The following is a 25,549-nucleotide window of genomic DNA, read 5'->3' as shown; positions in this document are numbered from 1 at the left end:
AACAACCACTGTGGTTCAGATTACAAAATACACCATCTTAACCACAAAAATCCTACATGGAGTTTGAGTTTATATGTAAAAGAAGTTACAATCATTTGTAAGGATTAAAATTACATTGGTTTCTGTATCTGCCTAGAATTCACTTGAGTTCATGAGGAAAATTTGTCTTTTATCTTATTCATGTGAAGTATTTGATACAAACCAGTACCTTTCCGAAGCTCTACCAACACATAAAGGTAAAGGCCTCCCATTGAAATTCAACATGCACGCCAAATACAGTGAATGTATGTGGTTATCTTAATACTGCACAAAACTTTCTTAACTGTGTTATAGATAACACTGCTATAAACTGAAGGATATTTAGTTTTTAAATTTCATGACATAGAATAGGACAATATGAAACATCATAGCAAATAATAAAAAATAAAGACTTACTGCTGAAGTAAATCATACTAATTGTGGATAAATGAAATACATAGTTAATTAATTATGAAGTCAAATAAATGGCTATAAATCTAATACAATAAGCTTAAAATATTCACTATTTACCATAAACTTTCTGTTGCAAATCTAATGAAAACTGTAACAGAATCATGCTGATGATCTCCATCCTCAGAGGTATGTGGTGGTTTTCATTAGTCACGAGGTAAAATACCTGCCGTCTACACAGATATCACCTGCACCTACACTGGCCTTAGAACAAGTATTGTGGCATCTACGACTGACCTTTCACCTTCTGACATAATTAGCTGAAATATTCTTTCACCCACTAAAACTATATACTCTAACTCTGAGGAAAAATAACATTCTCAATTTGAAATACCTACAAAGTGTAAGGGATGAAAAAGTACCTCCAACAATGATCAGAGAAAAAAGCAATACAAAATTTTGAACATAGCAACTTAGCATAGCCAATAAGAACATTTGACTGTATTTCCTATAATGATGTCTGTATGAAGAGATAATTTGGCTTTGTTGGTGAACTGGAGCTCAGACTTAACAAATGAGAGAAGTCTTGCACATTGTATAAATAAAATATCTATTGGAAACTAATTTTTGACAATATGTGGTCACAGTTATGGATGCAAAATTCAGCTCTCATATTTCCGTAAATTTACACCTTAATAATTTGACAAGTAACATCAAGGTCAGGAAAAACAAAGAATGTTTAGAAGTGCTCAATATTAGAAGAAGTTCATTTTCTTTCATACATGAGTGCCATTTCCTGCATTAGAGAGGCAGTGCCAGGAACAGATGAAGACCACATCCATTCTCTAGCTGCCACATGTAAAGCACCAAAACCACAGCTCGCTATCAACAACCACACCCCACAGAATTTTCAATGGTTCATCCCAGTTACTTCACATTTATGAGTCATTTATTGACAGCTCACTGACCCCAGTACACAACATCGTTCCAATTCCCTCTATCCCGTGCACATCTTTCACCCTCCTACATGTTCAAGCCCTAATCTTTCAAAATCTTTTTTAGTCCTTCCTTCCAACTTCAATTTGGTCTCCCCATTCCCCTTACTTCCTCCACTTCTGATGCATATATCCTCTTTGTCAACCTTTTCTCAGTCATTCTCTCCATACATTCAAACTATTTCAGTATATCCTCTTCTGCTCTCTAAACCACACTCTTTTCATTACCACAAATCTCTCTTACCCATTCATTACTTAATGAAATTTATTATACATATGCAGAAAACTTTGAAAATGAGGAAGTGAATAAAACCCTCTTAGTTACCATTACATGAGTCAAAATGAAATGGAAAATAAGAGAAATTGAAAGAATAAAATGGAGCATTGACAATTCATTTTGACTATCTACCTATATCTCTGATGCCCAATCCCTCCAGGAACTCCCATCAAGGGGGTGCCCATGACAAAAGAGTCTCCAACTTATCCCTCTCTTGCATATATCATTCCACGCATTCTTCCCCCATATCCCTCCCTCAGGTACTCTTCCACTCTATTTCCCCATGTGGCAAGTGATCTTCTCACCACCAATCCCATTAATTGTACTATCATACAATCTACTTGTAAGCTGCCCCACTTATATTCTTTCCACATGCCCAAACCACCTCAAAGTCTTACATTTCACCCACTTTACCACTTCACAATTCATTCCCTTTGCATTCCCTGCCATACACCCCCTGATTACTTTCTTCAATCCATCTAGACATACCACATGCTCCTCTCAAATAATTCATGTCCACAGTCTGGATCCTTGACCTCTGTAACTCATCCCACATCCATACTTCGGCTTTATAGGTCAGGGTTAGAGGACTACACTGTTGTTTAGTTCTTTTTTCACTTCCATACTTACACCTCTACCCTTCATTATTCTATGAGAGGAAGAATGACTCTTCTATCCTGTACTTCTCCCTTCAATATCTCTCCTTCTATATCACCAAACTTAACCACAAAAGCTCCCAAATAGTTAATTCTGTCACCTGATGTATGCAAAAAGGCAAAACTATAAATCTAAAGTTGAGAAACTGGTAAAATTGTGGACAACACTTTACCAACATATATGCCTAAAATCACAGTTAAAATAGACAAGGCAATATGACTGTTTCAAATTTAAGCAAGATTATCTAAGTTAAAATAGACAAGGCAATATGACTGTTTAAAATTTAAGCAAGATTATCTAAACTGATAAAAGTCACCACTGATATTCTTTTACCAAAAAAGCTATTGAATAATAGAATCTGTATCACTAAAATATTTTTCCATAATCTTTAACTTCATTTCCAGGGTAGGTCAAGTTCATACACTCTCAGCTCACTCAAAAATCAATATTCATGGCCTAACTCTAAGGTGTAAAACAAAGTACTGAGAAGCTAACCTCATACTGAATTGTTCCTCAAGATGGAAATAAAACCAAACACTATAGAAACAAAGAGAAAAAAGCTATGTATTAACATTTAGACTCTGAGGTGCAAAGACAATCTTCATGTCATTGAAATTACCAAAGACCATCCTAAGAAAATGGCTCACACTTGCAACAGAAATCAGCTCTTACATGTCAACACATGGCAATAAAAGAGTGTATATTCACCTCTTCTGGGAAAACAATTTCCTTTCCTGTCTAGTCCATCAAACTCTCCCTATCCCCAATTAGAAATATGGTGGACCAAGAGGTGCTTATGGCACAGGTGTAGCAAAAGGGTCATATTAAAATAATGCAGACCTATGACTCAGTTCACCATGAAAGTCTGCTCCAGAGATGCTCACTGAATCTTGCAAGACTAGCACACTGAACAAAATGTATGTTTTACCACCAGTGTGGAAGAAATACCAGCCATATGACAGAAAGCAGCAGTGTGAATGCCACAAATGGGGTCGGGATAGTGTAGGGAAATGATAACTGCAATGAGACTTATGACAGCTTAAGGTTTCCATGTTATCTGGTGACTTGATAATTTACAGCACTGTAGAAATGTAAGAGCCAACTTACATCTTTACAGATGAGAAAAATTTTAATCATGATCACAGCACACAGGCAACTACTTAAGAAATATTTCGAGTAAATGTTTGCAACTGAGTAAAAAACTTAGGCGTTTTATTCAATGTTATACTCATGGTAAATAATCAATACTTTATGTCCATGGTAAAAAGATTAAATCTTACGCCAAAAAAATCCACATCCAATGGTGCAAATCAAGAAACTGCCTTACCTCATTAATCTCTAAGAAGTCACCTGTTCTGGGGTCAATGACATCCCCAAAACTCCGACCTGATATGGAACACTTGTTAAATGCCATAATATTCTGCCAAAGAAAATGAGAGACAAATTAATTTAATTCACGTCCCCTTAACAAAAGGCCACTCAAATATTATAATCTTAATTTCAAGTTAAACTTCTGAACTCATCTGATAACATAAGAAATAAAAATAAGTTATTACAGAGATAGCATATATCCAAATACCTAAAACTTTTCTCTTACTTCATTTTTGTATTGCTTCCACAGTTGACTTTGGCTAGGCAACGTATTGCTTAAAAGAGATTTTGTTGTTGGTGTCTTAAACCTTAAAAGTTATTGAAAATTCTCATTCAATTAAACAGCTCTCTTTTCTCATTTCTCTCTTTCATCCCACACACTTCTTCTAATAAATGATCTTTCTAGTTTTCTTTCCAGAGTTTGGTATGGGACTGGTGTGGTAATAGCACACTAGTTTCACAAACAATGACACAAAAGAGAATAATGAACAATAAATTCTGTGCAATTCCCTATCAAGTGCACTACATGTAGGTACCCTTAAACTGCTGGGTAAACATAGGGGGCACCAACTTCAAAGATATGAGTGGAAGAATCAAACCTATAACATACATTACAGTTCCGAAGAGTTAAAACCACTTGGCTACAACACCATCCACTGTCCCTACAATGTTCCTTCATTTCCTCCTTTATATTCTTCAAAGTAGCTTCTAAATATTATATGCACCATCTCATTTAATATATTTACACTCTCTTACTGTATACTGTAAACATACTGTTTACCCCCTTTGCTAAGTCAAGGATAATCTCAAGCTAGTGTTTATCAAAGAGTCATCAGATGACCCCTAATTTGGCCCACTTTTCATTACTATGATAAGACAAACAAAAAGAGCTTTCTCATTTCCATCTTTACACAAATATGTGAATCTTACAAGATCTCTGTACTTATTTTCTGATCAGCAACCTTTTCAGGCAAAAACATAATTTCCTTTTCTCCTTCTCATTGAGTTATTCAGTTCACACATAAATTTTTGTCCTCAGTTAGGTCAGGCATTTTAAGTCTAATGAAAAAATATCTTTTATGCACACAGTTTTGCAACAAAAACTACTCTTTCATACCTGTGTGAGGGTTCCAGTCTTATCAGAGAATATATATTCTATTTGTCCCAGCTCCTCATTTAGAGTTGTGGTACGGGCTTTGGCATGTGTGCCACTTAGTACATGGTACATGGCATCATCCCAGTTGATCAAAAAACTCTGCCATAATCGAATCACTTCCACACTGTAAGATAACATGATATATAAGTGACAGATGAATCTGAAACTTTCAAAACCTTTGGGGGAAAACAATAATAATGCCTCTATTCAAATTACAATTACTTGTGTAATAAGAGCCAAATTTTGCACATAGTCCAGAAAATCAGTCCATGAAAGTCAATGCAAATGCAATGCCATTAATTAGCAAGCAACTTAATATTCCAATATTTCATCTCATACTTATAAAATGCTAGCTCACCCAAAAGAGAATGTCGGGATCACAAAGGAAGTCTTCAGACACTCTTTTAACCCCTTAAAGAAATGAAACTATTCTGCATCCTCCCGTCATCTTGAATGGACAACCATTCTCATTCAACAAAACCCCAAATATACTGGGTATCTCAAATGACACATACATGAAATTCTCTGTGCACAACACATACATCAAAACAAAGACCATAATCATATCAAATGCCATCAAAACACTTATTGGTACCCTTGTACAAGAATATAGATCCTTTATTATTCTATGTAAACAATTCATTCACTCAACCCTAACCGACACGTTATGCACTCCGTCAAAAGCAAATAAAATAAAATTGTAAAGCATACAAAACAGAGTATTCAGAACAATCAGTGGTTGCCTAGTAACCACAAGCATTCACATCAGTGCAACAAAACAAAGATACTCCCAGTGCACTTTTATCTCGAATTGCTCAGCACTCAATACTTTGCAGGAGAAATAGACCCTTCTGATCAAACTACCAACCCCTAGTAGAAATGAAAATTTAACTACCAGCTCATACTTTAACAATCAATATTCACATATTCCCCCTACTCCAACAAACACAACACTAATAAAGCATACACACACCATAGTGACACAACAAGCACTGAACAACCATCCTCCCAACCCAGTCTTACACACCACCCAACCAGACATGTATTCATATAAAATAATACCCTCCAGACATGAATAGGTTACCCATTTTTTTGTCAAGGGGGAAAAATTGAGGGTGCAATCAAAGTCCTGGTGAAAGGAAAACATTAAAGTACACAGTGAGCAGGTAGCTTAAACAAAGGAATATGGGTATGTAAGTCAGGATTGTTAAAAAATAAGAGCAGTAGAAAAAGATAATTCACAGAGTACAGCTGATATCAGGATGAAAGACAGAATAAAGAATGAAGATGGAAGGTGATATGAAGAAATCATTAGAAAGGTATGTGGAAGAGTATTTTAGGATGGTAAGATCATAAATAGTATGCGACAAACAACAGGTTAGCCACGAAGATAAACTGCATTACAAGAGATGGTAAAAAAAGAAGCAGACCACGGCAGAGATGGGTAAATACTGAAAAAATTGATTACAAGTGGGAATATTTCAGATAAACATGTCATAAGAATTACTAAGGAATAGATACAATGGGAGCATTTTCAGTATACAACTGTTCTGAATGAAGATCTTTGGTTTCAATTAACAAATCAACTTAGTATGTATGTTGATAATGTAAGAAGCATTTTTATTAGTGAAAGATGCTGCAAATGCTGTATATACCTCACTCATCCCATTAACTTGAAATGCAGTAACGAATTATACAGACTGATAATATAACACACATTTTAGAGAACCCTTACCTAACATACAGTGAAATAGGCACCACGGTGTTGAGGACAATTGCATAAGAGAAAAAGACAAGAAGAGCTATCACAGTAGCACCACCTGCAGGATCTGGTGGTATCAGGGAATCCCAAGGTAAGTATACTCTGAAGTACTGACCTGTAAAAGGAAATCTCTATTATTCTCCTTCCTTTTATATGCTATACATGTCCTTTCCTAAGCTTACTGTACACTAAGTGGTACATGCAGATTTTTCCTAAAATGTATAAACTAATGGAAGAATAGTTCAATTATCAGGACATAAACAATAGCATTCTTTTCTTCCAAGGAAGACTGATTTTACATAATATATATGTCATAACATAATATTAGAAGCTATCATTAGGAACCAGCTTTAGACACAAATACATTTTGATATTTCATATCAATACACTTAGAAAATCATAATGCTTAATGTTATTTAATATACTGCTTTAAATACACATTGTACCTACTAAGAACCAGCACATGAGATGTAAACAACACCTGATGCTTGAACATAAAAATAAAGAAGCACTGCCTGAAAGATTCCTTAACACCAAAATTAAAACCAGCATTTGAACTTTTTTCAAATATTTTCAGATGATTTATTGCATCTCATTTCATTTCAGGCTGATTACCCTTTAGTATTAAACTCAGCTATGAGAAATAAATTGCTCATTACTCTGTTGTCTAGTTCACTATCCAGATAGTAGCCTAAGAGGTCAACTGCAGGCACGGAGAGTAAAAATATACTCCTTACCTCATGATCAACAAATCCATTAGAGAGACTATGTTCATAGCATGTTGCCTGTGTGTGTGTGTGTGTGTGTGTGTGTGTGTGTGTGTGTGTGTGTGTGTGTGTGTGTGTGTGTAGAATTGCATAATGCATTATACTTGATTGCCATTTCCTGCGTCCTGTGAGGTAACGCCAGGAAACAGACAAAGATCTGCCCATCCACTCACATACACACACACAAACAGGGCATGTGAAGTGTCTGGAGTAAACCATGGAAAGTTCTGTGGGGCCTGGATGTGGAAAGGGAGCTGTGGTTTCAGTGACTTATACATGACAGCTAGAGACTGAAAGTGAACGAATGTGACCTTTGTTGTCTTTTCCTAGCGCTACCTTGCGCACATGCAGGGGTAGGGGGTTGTTATTTCATGTGTGGCGGGGTGGCGATGGGAATGAATAAAGGCAGACAGTATGAATTATGTACATGTATATGTCTGTGCATCTATATATATGTATATGTTGAGATGTATAGGTATGTATATTTGTGTGTGTGGACGTGTATGTATATACATGTGTATGTGGGTGGGTTGGGCCATTCTTTCGTCAGTTTCCTTGCGCTACCTCACTAACGCGGGAGACAGCGATAAGGCAAAATAAATATATAAATAAATAAATATATATTTATATATATATATATATATATATATATATATATATATATATATATATATATATATATATACATAAATGTCCATACACGCACATATACATACATATACATATCAACATATAAACATATACATACATACACAGACATATACATATATATACACATTTACATATTCATACTGGTGTGCCTTCATCCACCTCTGGCGTCAACCAGCCCCACAGTAAACAGCATCATCAACCCCTTCTTCAGCGAGGTAGCGCCAGGAAAAACAGACAAAAAGGCCACATCCTGAGTATTTTCTTTTATTTTTCCACGCTAATCTTTCATTTCATAATAGATTCCTTTTTACGTCTGCAAACACGGTGATGGAAATTTCAGCTAATTCCACTGCATGAAGGTTAAATGACAGTACATTGTTCTTAGATATACAGTCTACATGCTGTAAACTTTTACATTCTAATAATCTACAGATAAGATGACTCCACTTGCCTGTAAGTGTTTCCCATATACCACAGGCTACTGTGCAAAACAGGCACATGGAGAGCAGAAAAAATACAATCTGAAAGAGAGGCAAATGATAGTTGAACAGAAGAACAATGATTTTTAAATCTATATGCATTTTATAATGAACATTATTGCAAACAGGAAAAAATATTACACTCACCCCTAAAATAATGAAGTTTAACAATCTATCAATACTTGTGCGTTTGAACTTTGTTTTCCCAGAATTCATCATAAGCTTAGTGTCTTTGCCAGCAAATACAACAACTCCATAGCACCACTGAGTGTTCCGCAGTATGCAACCCCGCAGAAGAATTTTGTCATTATCCAATGGATGCCTGAGGAGTGGATGGATGCATTAACAATGTGAACCTTTAATTGTTAATATACAAATCTTTAGGTCTGCAAACAAAAATACTTAATCTCTCAAAAATGGTTACTCAGCTATCACAGTAACATAGGATGCTTTAGCTTGTGTAATGGTGCAAAGTTATCTTTCTTCAGATCCATACATGCCACATACAAATACTAAGATATCCATATAAATGTTATTCACAGAATATATGTACATTTTTATGTGACTAACAAAATAGAGGCAAAATTATAATAATTCCATCAAAATACACGGTGAAACAAAAGCATGATATAACAAGTCTGGTGGCAACACTGTTAACTGTCATCTACAATACTTATTGCACAACTTATCCATGGACTATATTTACTTTTCAATTGTTTATTTCTTATACTGTTAATCATAATACTTTTATACAACGTAAAAAAAAAAGTGACAAATGAGTGGACAGAAAACTTTAAGGGCTGTTAAAGAGTTAAATGTGTGTGATACATAGAAAAAATTGGCTGTGATTGTTTAATTGCTTTTGAATACTTTTTAGAGTTGTAAAGTAACAGGGTATATGTACTTCTTTCATGTAAGCTTTCTTTCAAACATCTACTATTCAAAAAGTATGTTTATCTTTAAATATTTTGACTTAAATCTAAATCAATTCCACGAGGAAAAATTTTACCTTTACTTCACTAGATTTCACCAAAATCATTAATTACATTCTCCAAAAAGTCTAGCTCAAATTAAATCGACCAATCAGAGGATGTGTGGCAGTGTGGACATTAAAGTTAACCAATCACATGCATTCACTCAGCAGTCAAGTGGCTTTCTTTTTTTATTTGTCCACAGATCACATCAGCAGCCTCAAGCTCAATTCTCCAGTCTTCCATATGAGTTCTGAAGGTGAAGGCAGCCCCTGGCCAAACTTAGTTGTGTTATTCATAATTAAGAAAGTTGTAAGTAACTCTTTTTTCCAATAATATATGTTGCGTCTCCTCAAAATTATGGAGGTAACAGCCAACATAAATCCCCCACCTATCTTTAAAGGAAATAAGTGGAGGTACATAAAACTAGCTGACCTTTGCTTTACATGCATATTTCTAAAAAATGGTGTCAATGAAATTAAATGAAAATGTGAGTAATAAAGTGGCTCAATGATACACTTCACCAATGTCAATCTCACCAACTACACGCCTTCAATTTTACAATTATTTCCCCTATGAAACATTCCAAGAAATGATGACTTTTATGCAAAAGTGAAACTACACAGATAATCATGGCAAACATGGCTAATTGATAAACAAAAGGAGTAGAGGATAATGTAAAAGATGGAGTATTAATGAGGAATGGGATGCACATGGCAAATGTGTGGAGTAACTACCATATTGCACCGAAAAAGGAGTAAGTAGCATTTATGCTCATCAGACAATTACATGTACAACAGAAGGGCAGATAGAAAGCTTATGTGCAAGAGGTACTACGGCATGACCATGGTGGTCCGAGTAAATTCTATAAAGACCAGTTTGTTGTTCAACAAGGAGTGGATTTAAGATATACAGAATAGTACTTTAGAAAAAAAAATAAAAAAAGCTGACAAGTAACAGACTAACAGGTAAAGAGACAGTGATGCAAACTCTCCCTTGGTTTGCAATTGAGTAAGTCTATCATCAGTATTTTCTGATCTAATGAAACACATACCTTTCTTCATTCTAAAATTTCATTCCACTATACCTTGTGCCTTAATTTTTCAAAATTTGCAGAGCAGCAGCATATTCTGGGTATATGAAGGTGTCTGTACTTGTTAATATATGAAACATTAAGAAGAAAAGCTTTGCTCTAACAATGCAAACACTTACAAATTTCCCTCCCAGTGCAGAGTTCCCTCAAACTTGTTAAGTTGGTTGTTTGGGGGCTCACAGCGTATCTCCCCCTGGAATGCTCCAATGAGACCATCGTCCTGTCCAAGGTCTTCTGTCTCGGGTAGACACTGCTTGCACTTAAGGTTAGTTTCCCTGAAAATATTTTGCAACCATTCTTTTATCTATAGCCATATCTTTGGTATTTTCATTATGATCTTTTTACAATCCTGTATATATCTGTATCTATATCATATCTTACCATAATATACTAGATACTTTAAAATCATAAAATTGAAGTAATCGATGCACAAATTACAAAAAACAGAATTTTCAGTAATGTTGATAGAAAAAGAAAACTTTAAAAGCAAGACTGCTGGGAGTGAAAAAGTTGAGTACAAAATACTGTAAAAGCTTTTAGTAAAAGATTATACAGAAGAAATCTCTAGTTGCAGAAATTTTCATGTAAACTTTCTAGAAATTCAGTTTCAATATAGTGAAACTATAAATGCAACATGATTAATATTGTCTTTAATATGCTTCTGTAACTGCATTTATTTATCAGCAAATAATGCTGAAATGATTGACTAGCACTGTTTTAAACTATTTTGCTTTACACTAATGTTTAAGAGATTTACAAAAAAGTTAATACACCTATACCTTGCTCTATCTACATTGCATACATAGTGGTCTCTATGGAATAACCATGCTATTAACACCCTTATAATAATCAAATGACAAAATGCTGAACCACAAATTGTTCCTTAAACAAACAAAAAATCTAGTCTAGAATAATATGAATCACTTGGAGTTACACTAGGACAAGCTACATGAAGGTCCTTTCATATGCAGATGACATAATCACATCACAAGTTATTTGGGGTGTGAGAATAAATGGAAAAAACTTAGAGGATGTTTTAGATACCTTGGGGTGGACAAGAGAGCAAATGGAACAATGGAAGCAGCTGAGACACAGGGTGGGTGAGGGGGCACAGGTTCTAGGAACATTGAAAAATGTGTGGCGAGATTTCAATATCTGGCTGGAATGAAAACAAGTATATGAAGGTACAGCAGTCCCAACAATGCTGTATGTATGGAGGTATGGGACGCAAATGAGAATGCATGGAGGAGGGCAAGTGTCAGAGTGAAATGTAAGAGGATATATGTGTCAGAAGTTGAGGGAAGAAGAAGGGAAAGACCAGAATAAAGATGGAAGGATGGCATGTAAAAGATACTGAGTGCTACAGGCCCAAAAATGCAGGAGGGTGAAATGTGTGCACAGGATAAAAAGAAATGAGATGATGTGGTATACAGGGAACAATGTGGTGTCAACAGACTGAACCAGGACATATGCAGCAGCCTGGGGGAAGAATGGAGAGATCTGTGGGACTTTGTTGCAGACAGGGGGCTGTGGTTTTGAAGCATTACACATGACAGCTAAAGTATGGATGTGAGAGAAAAAAACCTTTCCTTCATCTGTTCCTGGCACTACCTCACTAAAATGAGGAACAGGTAAAACAAGTATGAAAGAAAAAAATATATATATAAAATTTTTTTCATACGTCTGTCATTTCCTATGTTAGCAAGGTAGCACCAGGAAGAGACAGAATGGCTTTATCTAAATATGTATATGGCAGAATCCTACCGTGGTTCTACAATGATGACTGACAAATACTGTCAAATCTTACTCATATTTCACATCTCTAAAGTCAGTCATTTTATAAAAGCCATTTAGAAATACATTTCTTGTCTGATAATATTCACTGAGTAGCAAAGGTACCCAATAGGATTATGTATAATTGCCCTTTGCTAGCCTGTTCGGTTGGAGCTGGGGTCCACAGTTCTGCAAAATGAATTCCCACTTAAGTTGTGTCCCAGTTTTCACTTAATCCATCACATGTATATGGTATATGAATGAAGTTAATCATTATGAAATGACATTCAGCTTAAGAACATACTGAAAAATTACCCATCAAGTTCAGATGTTTCAATATAGCATAGGCCATTAGGTTCAGATGTACAGAGAAGCAGCACGTCAGCAGCCACAAACTGGTCATTCTCCATTCGGATTACATCTCCTACCACTACCTGTAAAGTTAACATTCATTAACTTATGGGATTATAATAAGAACATACAAAAAATTGCTCATAAATCCTATTCACTCCAAGAATAATGACTTGAACTCTGGAGTATCACATTTCCTTTAAGTATCAAACTTCCTCACTTGCTCATTCTCTCTCTCTTATCTTACTTTAAATACTTCCCTTTGCTATATGTAGAGCAAATGTAACCTGGTCTGCTCTAATGCTTCCAAAGCTAATTTCTTCCCCTTCTCCCTTTAATAGCCTTAAACAATACCCTATTTGAATATTCTGTTGTTCAATCTCTCAACTCTATCAATCTATCAACATAAATAATGCCTACCTCTGAAATAGGTGTTTTTACCAGTTTCTTGTTTTCCTCTTTTTTTCTAGCAATCAGCACATTCAACTTGAACAATAGTGAAGATGTGTTTGACCTGACCCACAAAGGTTAGCTCAAATTCATCTTTGTTTTACCTCAGAACTTCTAACCTGGCCATGAGAGGTCATGTCAAAGGCTGGTATAGATCAAAATGCATTTGATCTGACTCATCCGGATCTGGTTAAATACATCTTTACTAAACCTGGGCCTATGACCTGTCCTATTACAGTCCGATTAAAGCCAAAAGGTGTTGTGTGTGCAATGATGATGGCCCTCTACCTCATCTAAAAGCTGGTGTATGCCAAAATATCTTCACTGTACACCACCAATGGTTTCTGAACTGACCTACCTACTTCTGAATACACAAAAAAATTTAATTATTTTTCCAATCTATGGAAATGGGCACAAAAATATTATCTTTTTCTCTTATGAATCAAGATAACCATATCTAGTTTCTATAAACACCTTTGTTATCAGATTGGCTAATTCCAAGTAAGCAAAAAATTTAAAATTAATTTTGTTCATATAATTACATACACAAAAAATTATCAAAAACATCATACAAAAAATTATCAAAAACATCATTTTTTTATGAATACAAGAAGCATTCCTAGTTTTAGATAAACACATTTATTGGATTGGCAAATCTTAAGTACATATGGCATCGGCACAGCAATGAATGCTGTGGGCAGCAATTAGCACCACCAATGCAGCTAGTCCACCAAGACAGTATGCAACCATCACTGTAGTCACTAGAGGGTCACTGAGGCCTCCAGATAGCTCCAATGACTCTTCCTCTCTTTACATTACTAACTATAGCCATCCAACAGAATCAGCAACGTGCACAGAATTCAACTTGTGTGGGAAATTAAGTTTGTAGACTGGAATTCATAGCACCCTGCTATGCAGCAGTAGAGTGATACATTGCAATTTCTTTTTCATCTTAGGCATGAAAACTGTGCATTTAATACATATATGTGATCCAGAACTGCACCATATTACATTTCTTCCTTCAATGTTCACATACAACTACCAAACAAACCCATATTTCTTTAATCTTATCAACAGTTACCTTAACAACAAGGTGCATTTTTTTCCATTATATACTTATGTATGAAAAAATTCACCTTTACCAACAACTCATAAAAAAATAGGGTAGTTATCAATGGCAGTGTAACTAGTTCATTGAAATACAACCACCATAACAATATTCAGTACCAAATCAATCTGCTTTAGAACAAAATATTAGTGCTTAATTCCATAAAACTACTCTTCTAGTTTTCTAAAAACAAAGAAAAAAAGATACTCATACCTTACTCCATGACTCTTCTACCAACTGACCATTTCTTAAAACATATGATTTTCTCCGGTTGACTTGGCTGTCACTCCGGTGGCGTTGCTGTTGAAAGCATGTAAAGACATTAAATCACTGATTACATTCAGAATAAGCTCCATTGTTATGGGTTTAAGAAACAAAGCACTTTAGACCTTTCCTTCTAACTTAGTTCAAAATTCAAAACATAAATCTTTTAAAATCAGAGGTAAAAGTATGGTATTGTTGTGTTCAAACTGTAGGGTACTTCATGTAAAACTGCCAAATTAGAAGATGTGGAAAGATCACCTAAGACTGCAATGACTTTGTAAAAAAATCACTACAAAAGGAAGTGAGCAATAGAATTCTATCTTTGGAAGCACCGATGGAAAAGAGGTATCATAACTTACACATGAAAATCCTGGAAGATATTTATCCAAATCTTGATGCAAAAATCCTCCCTTATAAACAAAATGGGCACAAACGACTGTAAAATATTACCATTTAAATGGAGAAGTGCCACTGATACAGTAAAAGAAAACAAGTGTAAACTCCTAGGATCTGAAACTGTTCAATTTACTTTTAATAAGTACCAAAAAATTTTATGAATAACCCAGATTAGAACTTTAAAAAACACTCTGGACACTATTTACAAAGTGTGTCTGAAAGCCCTTTTGTGATCAGTAAATACATATGTAGGCCTATGGGATGTAGCCTCAAACAACCTACTTTTCTCATAAAAGTAACAATGCAGCTAGGTCTCAAACCAAGCTGTTTATATAATCAAGACTAAAACCAACATCATGAACATCTAAAGTAAGGCATGGAGTCCCCTGCTTTAAAAGGAAAAAAAAGAAAAAAGAAAATATAAGCTATCAATCTGTCTATCTCTCTCTGATGCCTGTTCCCTCCAGGAAATCCCGTCAAGGGGGTGACCATGGCAAAAGAGTCTCCACGTATCCCTGTCTTTATATGCCTCCTTCGCATACATCATTCCATGCATTCTTCCCATTTATCTCCTTCCAGTACTCTTCCACCCAATTTCCTCAAGTCACAAGTGGTCCTTCTCACACACCCACCCCTGTAATTGTAATATCATACACACTCCTTGTAAACTCACCATTTTCCATTATTTCCAAATGCCCAAACCACCTCAAAATATTATGTTTCATCCACTCTAACACCACAATTCATTCCCTTTGCCTTACCTGTTATACCATAACTATTATACACCCCCTCATCACTTTCTTCATTCCATCTAATTGTACCAACTGAAAACTGAATACAACAAATGTATACACATAGCATACTATCTTCAATATCAATTTTTGTACATGAAAGTGGAATCAATTTAATACTCACAAAATCATCATATGCATCTTTGACAGCTGTGACAGTCAACACCCCAATTAGGGGGACGGCAGTTGTGATAGGCGATAAAGATGATATAACTGGTATTAGCTGCAGAACCAGTAGGCATAAGAAATAGAAGTTGGCAAGGCGCTGGAACTGCTCGAAGAGATTATAAGGAACAAAGTTCAGGAACGTGTACTTCGAGGTCTTGATGTAGTTTTTCTGAAATGATAGTCTTTTTCAGTTACAAAGAAACTTGCATTCTTTTATGAAAATGACATTGTATTAATAGGTTAAACTGGTAAGAAACTAAAACATAGTTCAGCATTTTTCAAAAATTTTGCTTTCACTGATATAGAGGCGAGTTAAAGGGTTGGTGTTAAGTGGAGGGGATGAGGTCAGGTGTAAGGTTGTGAGGTGTGTGGTTGTAAAGGGATGAGGAAGGTTGGGTTGTGAAGTGTAGAAATGTTAAGGTTAGAGACTGAGGCGTTGGGCTTTGAGGTGAGGGGAGTGGTTGTGAGGCAAGTTGAGGTGTAGGGGTGTGAAGTTATGTTGGTGATTATAAGGTAAGTTTAGGTGAGGAGTTGGGTTGTGAGGTTAACAACTGCAAGGTGAGGTGTTGTAAGATAAGCTGAGAAGCTGAGTGGGGAGGTGTGAGGTTGCAGAGTTTGGGGTTTTTGAGGTGACACTGCAAGATGAGTTGAGGGGTTGTGAGTAGAGGTGAGATACTGAAAGGTAATGGACTGTGAGGTGAAGTAAAAGATTATGAGGTGAGGGGCTGAGGTAAGGTAAAAAATTGTGAGTAGAGATCAGGGGTTGTGAGGTGCGGTGAGAAGTGGTGAGGTGAAGTTAGGGGTTATGAACTGAGGTGAGAGGATGTGTAATGGGGTGAGATGAAGGGGTTGTGAGGTTAGGCGAGGTGCGTGTCATGTCATGGCAGAGTAAATTCACAGACTGTAAATATTTAACCCAGGAGATGATCAATGATGGCCCACTGACATAATTTGAGGTAAAATGTGTGTTATATGCTATTTGTGCTATGCGAGGGGGCGAGTTCTACACTTGTGAGACCCTGTCTCTTGAACCTTCATCTACTCTCATTCAACCTTTGAAACTTCTGTATTCTTTCAACATTCAAAATTACATCGCTCAGCTCATTCCATCCATCCACCACATGGACACCATGATGGTCCTTCTTTACATCTTTCCTACCAGGTTTTTTGCTAAGTTTCTTGTTATGGCCTCTTGCTGTTCTAGTGTTACACCACCCGAAGATCTGTTAATTGTTGACATAAGATGGTTTAGAAACTTGAGGAATGATTTAGTCATCCTTTACCTTTCTGTTTTCTGGGGTGGCCAAATGTATGGTCTCTAACTTCTGACTGTAACTCAACTCTCTTACATTTGGTACCATCTTAGTTCTCTGACAATTATCTGAGATTATTTAAGTGAGATAACCCAACCTGAGAAGCATATTCTAGCTCTGGTCTAATATATGACGAGAAGTTTGCTGTACATTTCCTTAGTCATATATCCATATGCGATTCTAATATTTGCCAAGACACAATCTGTTTCCTCCAAAATTCTCCTGAGATGGAGTTCTGTCATCAGCTTAAGTACAATGTTAACTCCCAAGTCCTTCACACACACAAATCTCAACAGCTTAATTTCTGATATATAATATTTACACCGAGGTCTTCTTTCATCTTGTCCAATCCTCATTACTTGCATTTCATCATGCTAACTTATATCAACCAAATATATCACACATTGGAGTTTGTCTAGGTCCCCTTGTAAGGTGATGCAATCCTCATTAATGTTTACTTCCCTCATGACCTTGGTATCATCTGCAAATACAATCAGATTTAAGTCTAATCATGCTGGCAAGACATTTACCTCTATCAAGAAGAGCAATGATCCAAAGACTGAGCGCTGTGGCATGCCAAAGGTGACCCCCAGTTTACTTCGAGATGGTGAGTTTTACACTCGTGTTGCCTCGTCTCTTAACCTTGTATAAGTGTACCACGTCTTTACCCCTACGTGAGTATACAAACATGCATAGACCCCAGCCAAAGCCAGGCGTGTGATTACTATTTGTGTTATGGAGATAAGAGTTTATACATTCGTGTTGTCCCGTCTCTTTACTTTTAGTACGTAACATGTCCTTCCTAATATGGATACACAAACATACACACACACTGGCCTATGCCAGGTATCCACTGTATGTGTGTGTGTGCTCGTTAGCCACCAATGTTGTCGACCCACGGCAAATAATGGCACCAATACAGTGCATGTAGTGCCGCCCGGGCCCACGGCACAAGCCTCGGGAGAGGCCAGTTATACAACACTGGCTTTCATATTTCATTAGGACAGGAGCCCCTCTGTTAGTGTCCCAGGTGTCTGCCTCTGGTGGTTGTCAAGAGTAAAATACCGGCTTGGCCTTCATTATCTTCGTTAATACGTGGTATAATTCATTCTGGCGTCCACAATGAGTGTGCGACGTGCAGCAACATCGGGCAACTCAGAGCAATTATATATATATATATATATATATATATATATATATATATATATATATATATATATATATATATATACGCTTACAATTATCATTTGCTCATTTCTCATGTGGAGAGGAGCGACAATCCCTCAATGTGCTGTCAGGCAAGTGAAAGCATTCGAGGCTAAACCACTGCGACTTTCACGAACTCATGAGACCCTTCATAGTGACATAATCTTATGAGATACCAAGTGAACCTCTCATGTACGCCACAGATATATATATTTTTTCGAAGATTCCGTTGAAACAGACCCATCTCAATGATCCAACACAATGTATCATTTAGATTTAAATGATCGCAGCCCACGGTTGCCTTCACAAGTCCTGCCACAAACATTGGCCGTTCTCTCTTCACTATCCTAATTCACATGACAAACACCCACCAACCTTTCTTCACTATCCTAGTCAAAAACAGTAACAAACATCGGCCGCTCTGTCTTTACTATCTTGGTCACACTGTAACAAACACACCAGCCAGCCTCTCTTCAATGCCTGTCATGCAGTGTCAAATCCTGAACACGTCACATCTTGGCAAAACTGCACTCGACAAGGTGACTGTAAACCACATACGGGAAGAAGTGGGTCAGGTGGCTCATGAAGTCAATCGCCTGTGTCATGACTCCATTAGGTTTACTTCCCACTGCCTCATTACTTAAGGTTTACTTCTCACTGCCTCATTACTTAAGGTTTACTTCTCACTGACTCATTCCTTACGGTTTACTCACTGACTCATTACTTGATTCCGAAGGATTTTGTAATGCGCTAGAACCTAATAATGATTATTCTGCGCTTTTTATCATGAAGATTTATACAAGCTTAAAACTCTTTTCACAGAATTATATAATTTGGCTTCCTTGAAAAGATATATACATAAAAAATTAAATCCATCCAAACCTTTACAATTGGGCTTTCTTTACCTAAAACTCATCAGTCTATACTCATTAACATGATTGTCTGACATTTCTCCAATATTTTCATCCATTCCAATGTTATTATGTAATTCACATTTGATGACAGAGACTCATAAATTCTTGACATTCCGTGTGCACACAGTACATGGTAGCGTAATATCCACAGGTGTCACAATATTGGGACAGGTCTCCTCTCTCCCTTGTGTAACCATGGGTGAAAAAAGTGCACCCAATCCTCACTTGACAAAGAATTGTCTCAAAATGCCAATTCCTACTGAATGACTTTTCGTATTAATTCAATACTGCTACTGTGATATCTGTATACAAAGGCGAGACCCTCTTTGCAAATAGTACATCACAGGCATACATCATTTTCCCAAGCTCAGAAAAATGCTTACAATAATAAAATAATCAATACCTCACCCAGCAGTATCTTGAAAAAGGTCAAACTGACCCTGCAGCCAGTAAGATACCAACAATTTACCAAAAAGGTAAAAATAAAAAACAATGGATAAGTTTCTTCTTTCGCGAAGCAACAGGCAACTAAATCCCTTTCTTAAAATGTTCCAAACCCTTTCAAAATCACACAAGAAACTGTTCGAGGCTTCGTTATTCCTTACCAGAAATGCTAGGGAAGACACAAATGTATATGAGGCATTACCCTCGCGTGGAGATCTGGGACGCCATGATGATACGAGGCTTCATTACCCTAGCCTTAAATTCTGTCACGTCAGTATTAAACGTGATACCTGTCTGTGAAACTGAAAGCAGTGTGTGTGTTTACTGCTCCTTCTGTCATAATTACAACAATTTGTGGAGTACCCCAGGGGGTCTAAATTAGGACCCCCTGGCGTCTTCACAGTGTGCTGACTGCTACTGTCAACTCTTTGAAACTAGTAAAACTTACATACATACCATCATTACTGCCAGTCCATGTACACTAATATGACGTTCATGCTGCAAGCTTATGTATAACCAAGTCAAACTTATACCAACGATACCACAAACTCAGGTGAACCAGACTGAATCAAATGTATGTAATGCACTGCTGCTGCCAATTTAGTCAAACTAAAATGTACAAGAAGACTATAACCAACCCCTGTAAACCAATAAAATTCGAAGGTACCCTAACAGCATTACAAAGTCAAGTGCACCAGATGGAGTCTGTCTCCTCTGATTGTACAGATTACTAACAGCTCCCTGCCTCACTAAACAACCTAAGGTACCTCATCACTTCCATTTTACCGCGGAGAGAGTTGAAATTAAATTTGGTGCTATATAGTGCGAGTTAAGCAGGCGTCGAACAAGGAAGGCCTATGACCCATACTCCCCTCTTGGGAGATTTCGGGGGGGGGGGGGGGGGGGGAGAGTGGAATCTGATGGGTAAACACAACTGTATATCATTGATAAACATTCTGATTCCTTAGAATGCCAATCTAGAGCTCATGTACTACACGTTAATTAAATAGTAAGAAGGCCTGGTGAGGCAGAAGGCGGACGGACATTAATTAATTACTTGAAGACGTTGAAAAAACACTTCTAACGTGTTATGAAGTTGAGGTAGGATATGATTCGAAGACATATAATCACACAAAAGAATCTACTTCTTTTTACTCTCCTTCCATTTCTTACAAAACTAAGACGAGTATATATCATCCAAACAGTTGTTAAAATCTTTCTTATCAATTAAGTTTCAATTAAAAAAAAATACCAGTTCAAACCATCGTAAGTAGCAATGAAGACCGTGAAAGACTTACGGTGGGGGGTCTGCAGCCTCTACCTTTTCGTAAAAAATGAAATTCGAGGAAAATTTCACGTTTTACTTAAAAAAAAAAAATGGAACTGCATCTCCTCCACGGGGAAAAGAAGACGGAATGTTCCACCATTGTTTAAGAAAACAAAAAAGGGCTGGTATCAGGAATTTCGCGTATCCTGCGTGGCTTGTGTCAGCAACATGTGAGTTGCTTGCTCCGCCTGACCAACACCTTACACATCAGGAAACAATATCTAGAATAGAAAACACACACACGATATTCATCAGACACATGCCGTCGTGAGTGGCGTCTGGGAACCCTGTGACGGACGAAGTGGCTCTTTTATTTACTTGTGTGTCCAGGGGCTATTTTATCGCCTTACGTGCTAACATGACGGCACCATGACAAGGCGAGGTACTGCTGCCACTCAAGGCTACGTCTCCCCCTCTCACAACCTGGGTCTTCTGGATCGGTGCCACATATATGAGGGATCGGTGTGAGGCACTTGCTCCTAAGGCGGAAAAAAAAAAAATGGGGGAAAGTTGTACTCAAGCAGAAAATGAAATAGTCGGCCCTGCGTTATATCCGCATCTCTCAACTGATGGTCTTGCCTACCCCACATCACCTATACTCATATGATCTCACAATTCGTCCCTCATTCACGTGTGACTCACAACCCCTGGTCCCCTCATTTTACCTACAACTCTCTTCATCTCACAGTTACTCCGATCTTTTACGTCCACATCTGCAATCCTCAACTGACCTGCATCTACCGCTCACGTCACATCTACCTCACGTCTCAACTCCATCCTTTGCACCCACCTCACGTCACTCCCATCCCTCCAACCACCTCACACTGCTCACCTCATTCCATTTGACCTTCAGAGCACAACATAACCTCCCAGCCTGAGGCAGGGAGGCGGCAGTATTGGCAGGGGCGTCTCGGGCCGGGTGCTAATCGAAAAGCGATCAGGCCTTCCTCACCACTACCAACAGGTAAACAGGTCGAAGACGTCGACCTCACAGTGACAGCCAGGCTGCGAAGGGCTATATACACACACACGCACACACATCTTGCAAGGGCACCTTTACACACTCCGTGCAGGTGGGCTCACAGAAGAAGAGGATGCTCTCTCTTACCAATATCTTGCTTTTGTAAAGGGGTCTGGAGAGAGAGAGAGAGAGAGAGAGAGAGAGAGAGAGAGAGAGAGAGAGAGAGAGAGAGAGAGAGAGAGAGAGAGAATATATAAGGGTGACCCCTAGCCTCCACCTCCCTTTAGCAAAATCGTTTCACATACTTCCGCCAGTCTCGAGAACTGTGTGAGATAATCCCGGATCCCATCCGAGTACCCTGAGAACTGTGTGAGACAGTTCTGGATCCGTTCCGAGTGCCTCGAGAACTGAGGCAATCCCGGACCCCTTGTGAGTGCCTCGAGAATTGTCCGAGACAATGCCGGACTCCTTCTGAGTGCCTCGAGCACTGCGTGAGACAACCCTTGTTTCTAGGAACACAAAAGAGATCCGTCCGTCCGTCCGTCCGTCTTGCCCAAGTTTCAATCTCGGAGATTTTTAACAATAAAACTCCATTCAAAAGTTTAGTGTCCAGTTTTCACATTCGTTTACGTATATATATATATATATATATATATATATATATATATATATATATATATATATATATATATATATATATATATATATATATATCCACTGCAACAGAAATGTAAATACAGTGTCTATTTGTAGCAATTAACTACACTGTAATTAAAGCCCGCACACCGTGTGGTCACACAAAGGAGCTCAAGAGAAGTGGAACGTAGCAATAAATTATGCCTTCCAGCGTGTCCTTATTACCTGCCTGTAGTCAACTGTTGGTGTTGGCGCGGGGGGTCGTCTACACTCGATCTTAGTTATTCAATAATACATATTTAACCTATGAGGGAGAGGCTCGCTAACCGCTGCTCGCTTCCTTCCTCAGACCGCGTCGTGACACGAGTTAATATACTTCCATAACAAGTGAAGACATATCAACTAATAATAATAAAAGAAAAATCTTCAATAAAATTTGATGCTAAATACCCGTTTTCTGTGAGGTTGTGTAACTATTTTTTTGTAAGCATGGGAAGCAATGCTTGAGGAGCCTTGCGTCTCTGTGCAAACAAGACACTCCACTCCCATAACCTGAGGGCAGTACGGGAGTTTACATATTCATAATACCATAATCACCCCTGGACATATGCCTGTCTGGCATGTGTCCTCTTGTTAGTCCTGGCCCTTCCCTCACCCTCTTTTTCCAATTACTCCTGCAGTTCCAGGGCTGCGCTACTGCCAGCAGCTGGGAAAGTATGGCTTTGTAAAGTGTGTGGAGTTCCTTGACCGACGGAGAGTGCTGTACTCCCGATGATACAGCCTCGCCAAAGGTGACTGACTCTTCTCTCCCCCCTTAGCGGTGTTAACCCCGTACGGGCAGAGTCCGGTAACACCCCCGGGAGCTCTTCACGTATTACGTACACAGCTCCGCGTCACACACACACACACATCAGAACCACTGCCACACTACGTCACTCCAACACGAACCAGGGATATCCGTAATGGGAGGATGACGTGAGGGGCCTGCCACCCTGCCTCTCTGGCCAAGACCCGTGTTGATGTCATCTTAGATGACGTGTGAAATACTACTACTACTAACCCCCTTCACGACGAGATCAATATTGGCGACCCTGTCAACACTCTCACACGAGACGGTCTCCTATCGGTCAACAACCGTGACAAGTCAGTAACACATGGATACCACTGTGAGACTTGTGTCACGTCCCCCCCTTTTCGCATCGCATGGATATACAGTCGTTCTTAAGCCTCAGGTGGATCATTCTAACACGTCGTTAACTCCCCTGTTAAATATCTTGTTGCTTGGATAGGTTTAGGGGGGTCAACGGTGAAGCCTGGAGAGGGGGTTAAAGGAGGAGGAGTGGAGGGGGAAGAGAACTGGTTTTGTCAGGGGGGTTGCCACTATCAGTGTCTGGGGGTGCCACCATCTGTGTCGGGGGTACCACTATCCATGTCAGGGGGGTGCCACTATACATGTCAGGGGGGGCGCCACTATACATGTCAGGGGAGTGCCACTATACATGTCAGGGGAGGGAGTGCCACTATCCATGTCAGGGGGGTGCCACTATACATGTCAGGGGGGTGCCACTATCCATGTCAGGGGAGTGCCACTATCCATGTCAGGGGGGTGCCACTATCCATGTCAGGGGGGAGTGCCACTATCCATGTCAGGGGGGTGCCACTATCCATGTCAGGGGGGTGTGCCACTATCCATGTCAGGGGAGGGAGTGCCACTATCCATGTCAGGGGAGGGGGTGCCACTATCCATGTCAGGGGGTTGCCACTACCCGTGTCTTTGGGTGCCACTACCTGTGTCGGGGTGGGGGGTGGGTGGCCACTACCTTCCTATCACTCTATTATTGATGGGTAACGACCGAGGGAGGGTGGGAGGAGGGAGGTGGGGTAGGCGGGCCCTGCGACATGTGTAGTGGCACCTGGCACCTAGTATCGATCCCTGGCACCCATTACACAGCCTGTATAAGGTGCACAACCTGCCTTCAGGGCCAGGATGGTGCTGGGGGACCATCCACGGCGTCGACCCCGTCCCTCCCATTCACCCTACACCAACAGCCACCCATGTATCTCTCTCGTATTGTCCTCGCGATACACCAGACTATTACTGACCTCCTGTGTACTCTGCACCACCGACCACTACGCCCACTGTGTCCTATACCACCCCACTGGTACACCTCGTGTACCATACACCACCCACTGGTACACCCAGTGTACCTTAAAATTACCCACTGGTGCACTAATTCACCCATCGATACACCGTACGTACCCTAAACCACCCACTGATATACCCTGTGTACCCTACACCACCCAGTTATACACCCTGTGTACCCTACACCACCCGCCGATACACCACGTGTACCCTACACCACCCATCGATATACCCTGTGTATCCTACACCACCCGCCGATACACTATGTGTACCCTACACCACCCGCCGATACACCCTGTGTACCTTACACCACCCGCCGATACACCATGTGTACCCTACACCACCCACCGATACACCCTGTGTACCCTGCCTGCGCGTGCACGGCCCACCGTCCGCTGACAGTGAGGGGATCTTGTGTCAGGTGAGGACAGTGCCCACAGGGCGAGACACTTGCCCACAAGCCTCACACACGAGTACCTTCAGCCAATGACTGGGACGGTGGGAGGACGACAGGTCGTGATGGATGGAGAGGCGCATCACAACCTGCCAGGGTCAGGTCTGCACATCACTTGAGGCCAACCCAGGCACGCGTGTCCAATGACCTCAAGTTGTTCTTTCCGTTTCCAATGAGGCCGACGGAGGAGCATACCTGGTGTCAAAACTTGCCCCCCAAAAAAGCAACCTGTATTCCCTCTC

At 39.0% G+C, this 25,549-nt stretch overlaps 1 protein-coding gene across 11 annotated transcripts in view; it reads right to left on the bottom strand.

Annotated features, from left to right (window-relative positions):
* ATP8B (ATPase phospholipid transporting 8B) overlaps positions 1–25,549 on the bottom strand; it is a 268,417-nt gene that overhangs the window by 54,366 nt on the left and 188,502 nt on the right. For all 11 annotated transcript variants that reach the window (XM_071657803.1, XM_071657799.1, XM_071657800.1 and 8 more), the window contains 9 exons: positions 15,866–16,078; positions 14,504–14,590; positions 12,697–12,815; positions 10,728–10,883; positions 8,692–8,866; positions 8,517–8,586; positions 6,621–6,762; positions 4,847–5,009; positions 3,686–3,778 (listed from right to left, as the gene is read on the bottom strand). In XM_071657803.1, coding sequence (XP_071513904.1) covers positions 3,686–3,778; positions 4,847–5,009; positions 6,621–6,762; positions 8,517–8,586; positions 8,692–8,866; positions 10,728–10,883; positions 12,697–12,815; positions 14,504–14,590; positions 15,866–16,078 — 1,218 coding nt within the window. The remainder of the gene's footprint in view (positions 1–3,685; positions 3,779–4,846; positions 5,010–6,620; positions 6,763–8,516; positions 8,587–8,691; positions 8,867–10,727; positions 10,884–12,696; positions 12,816–14,503; positions 14,591–15,865; positions 16,079–25,549) is intronic.

This window comes from Panulirus ornatus, chromosome 65 (genome assembly GCF_036320965.1).
Source record: "Panulirus ornatus isolate Po-2019 chromosome 65, ASM3632096v1, whole genome shotgun sequence".
NCBI lineage: Eukaryota > Metazoa > Arthropoda > Malacostraca > Decapoda > Palinuridae > Panulirus > Panulirus ornatus.
The sequence above is the reverse complement of the archived record's forward strand: the minus strand, read 5'-3'. Positions and strand labels throughout refer to the sequence as shown.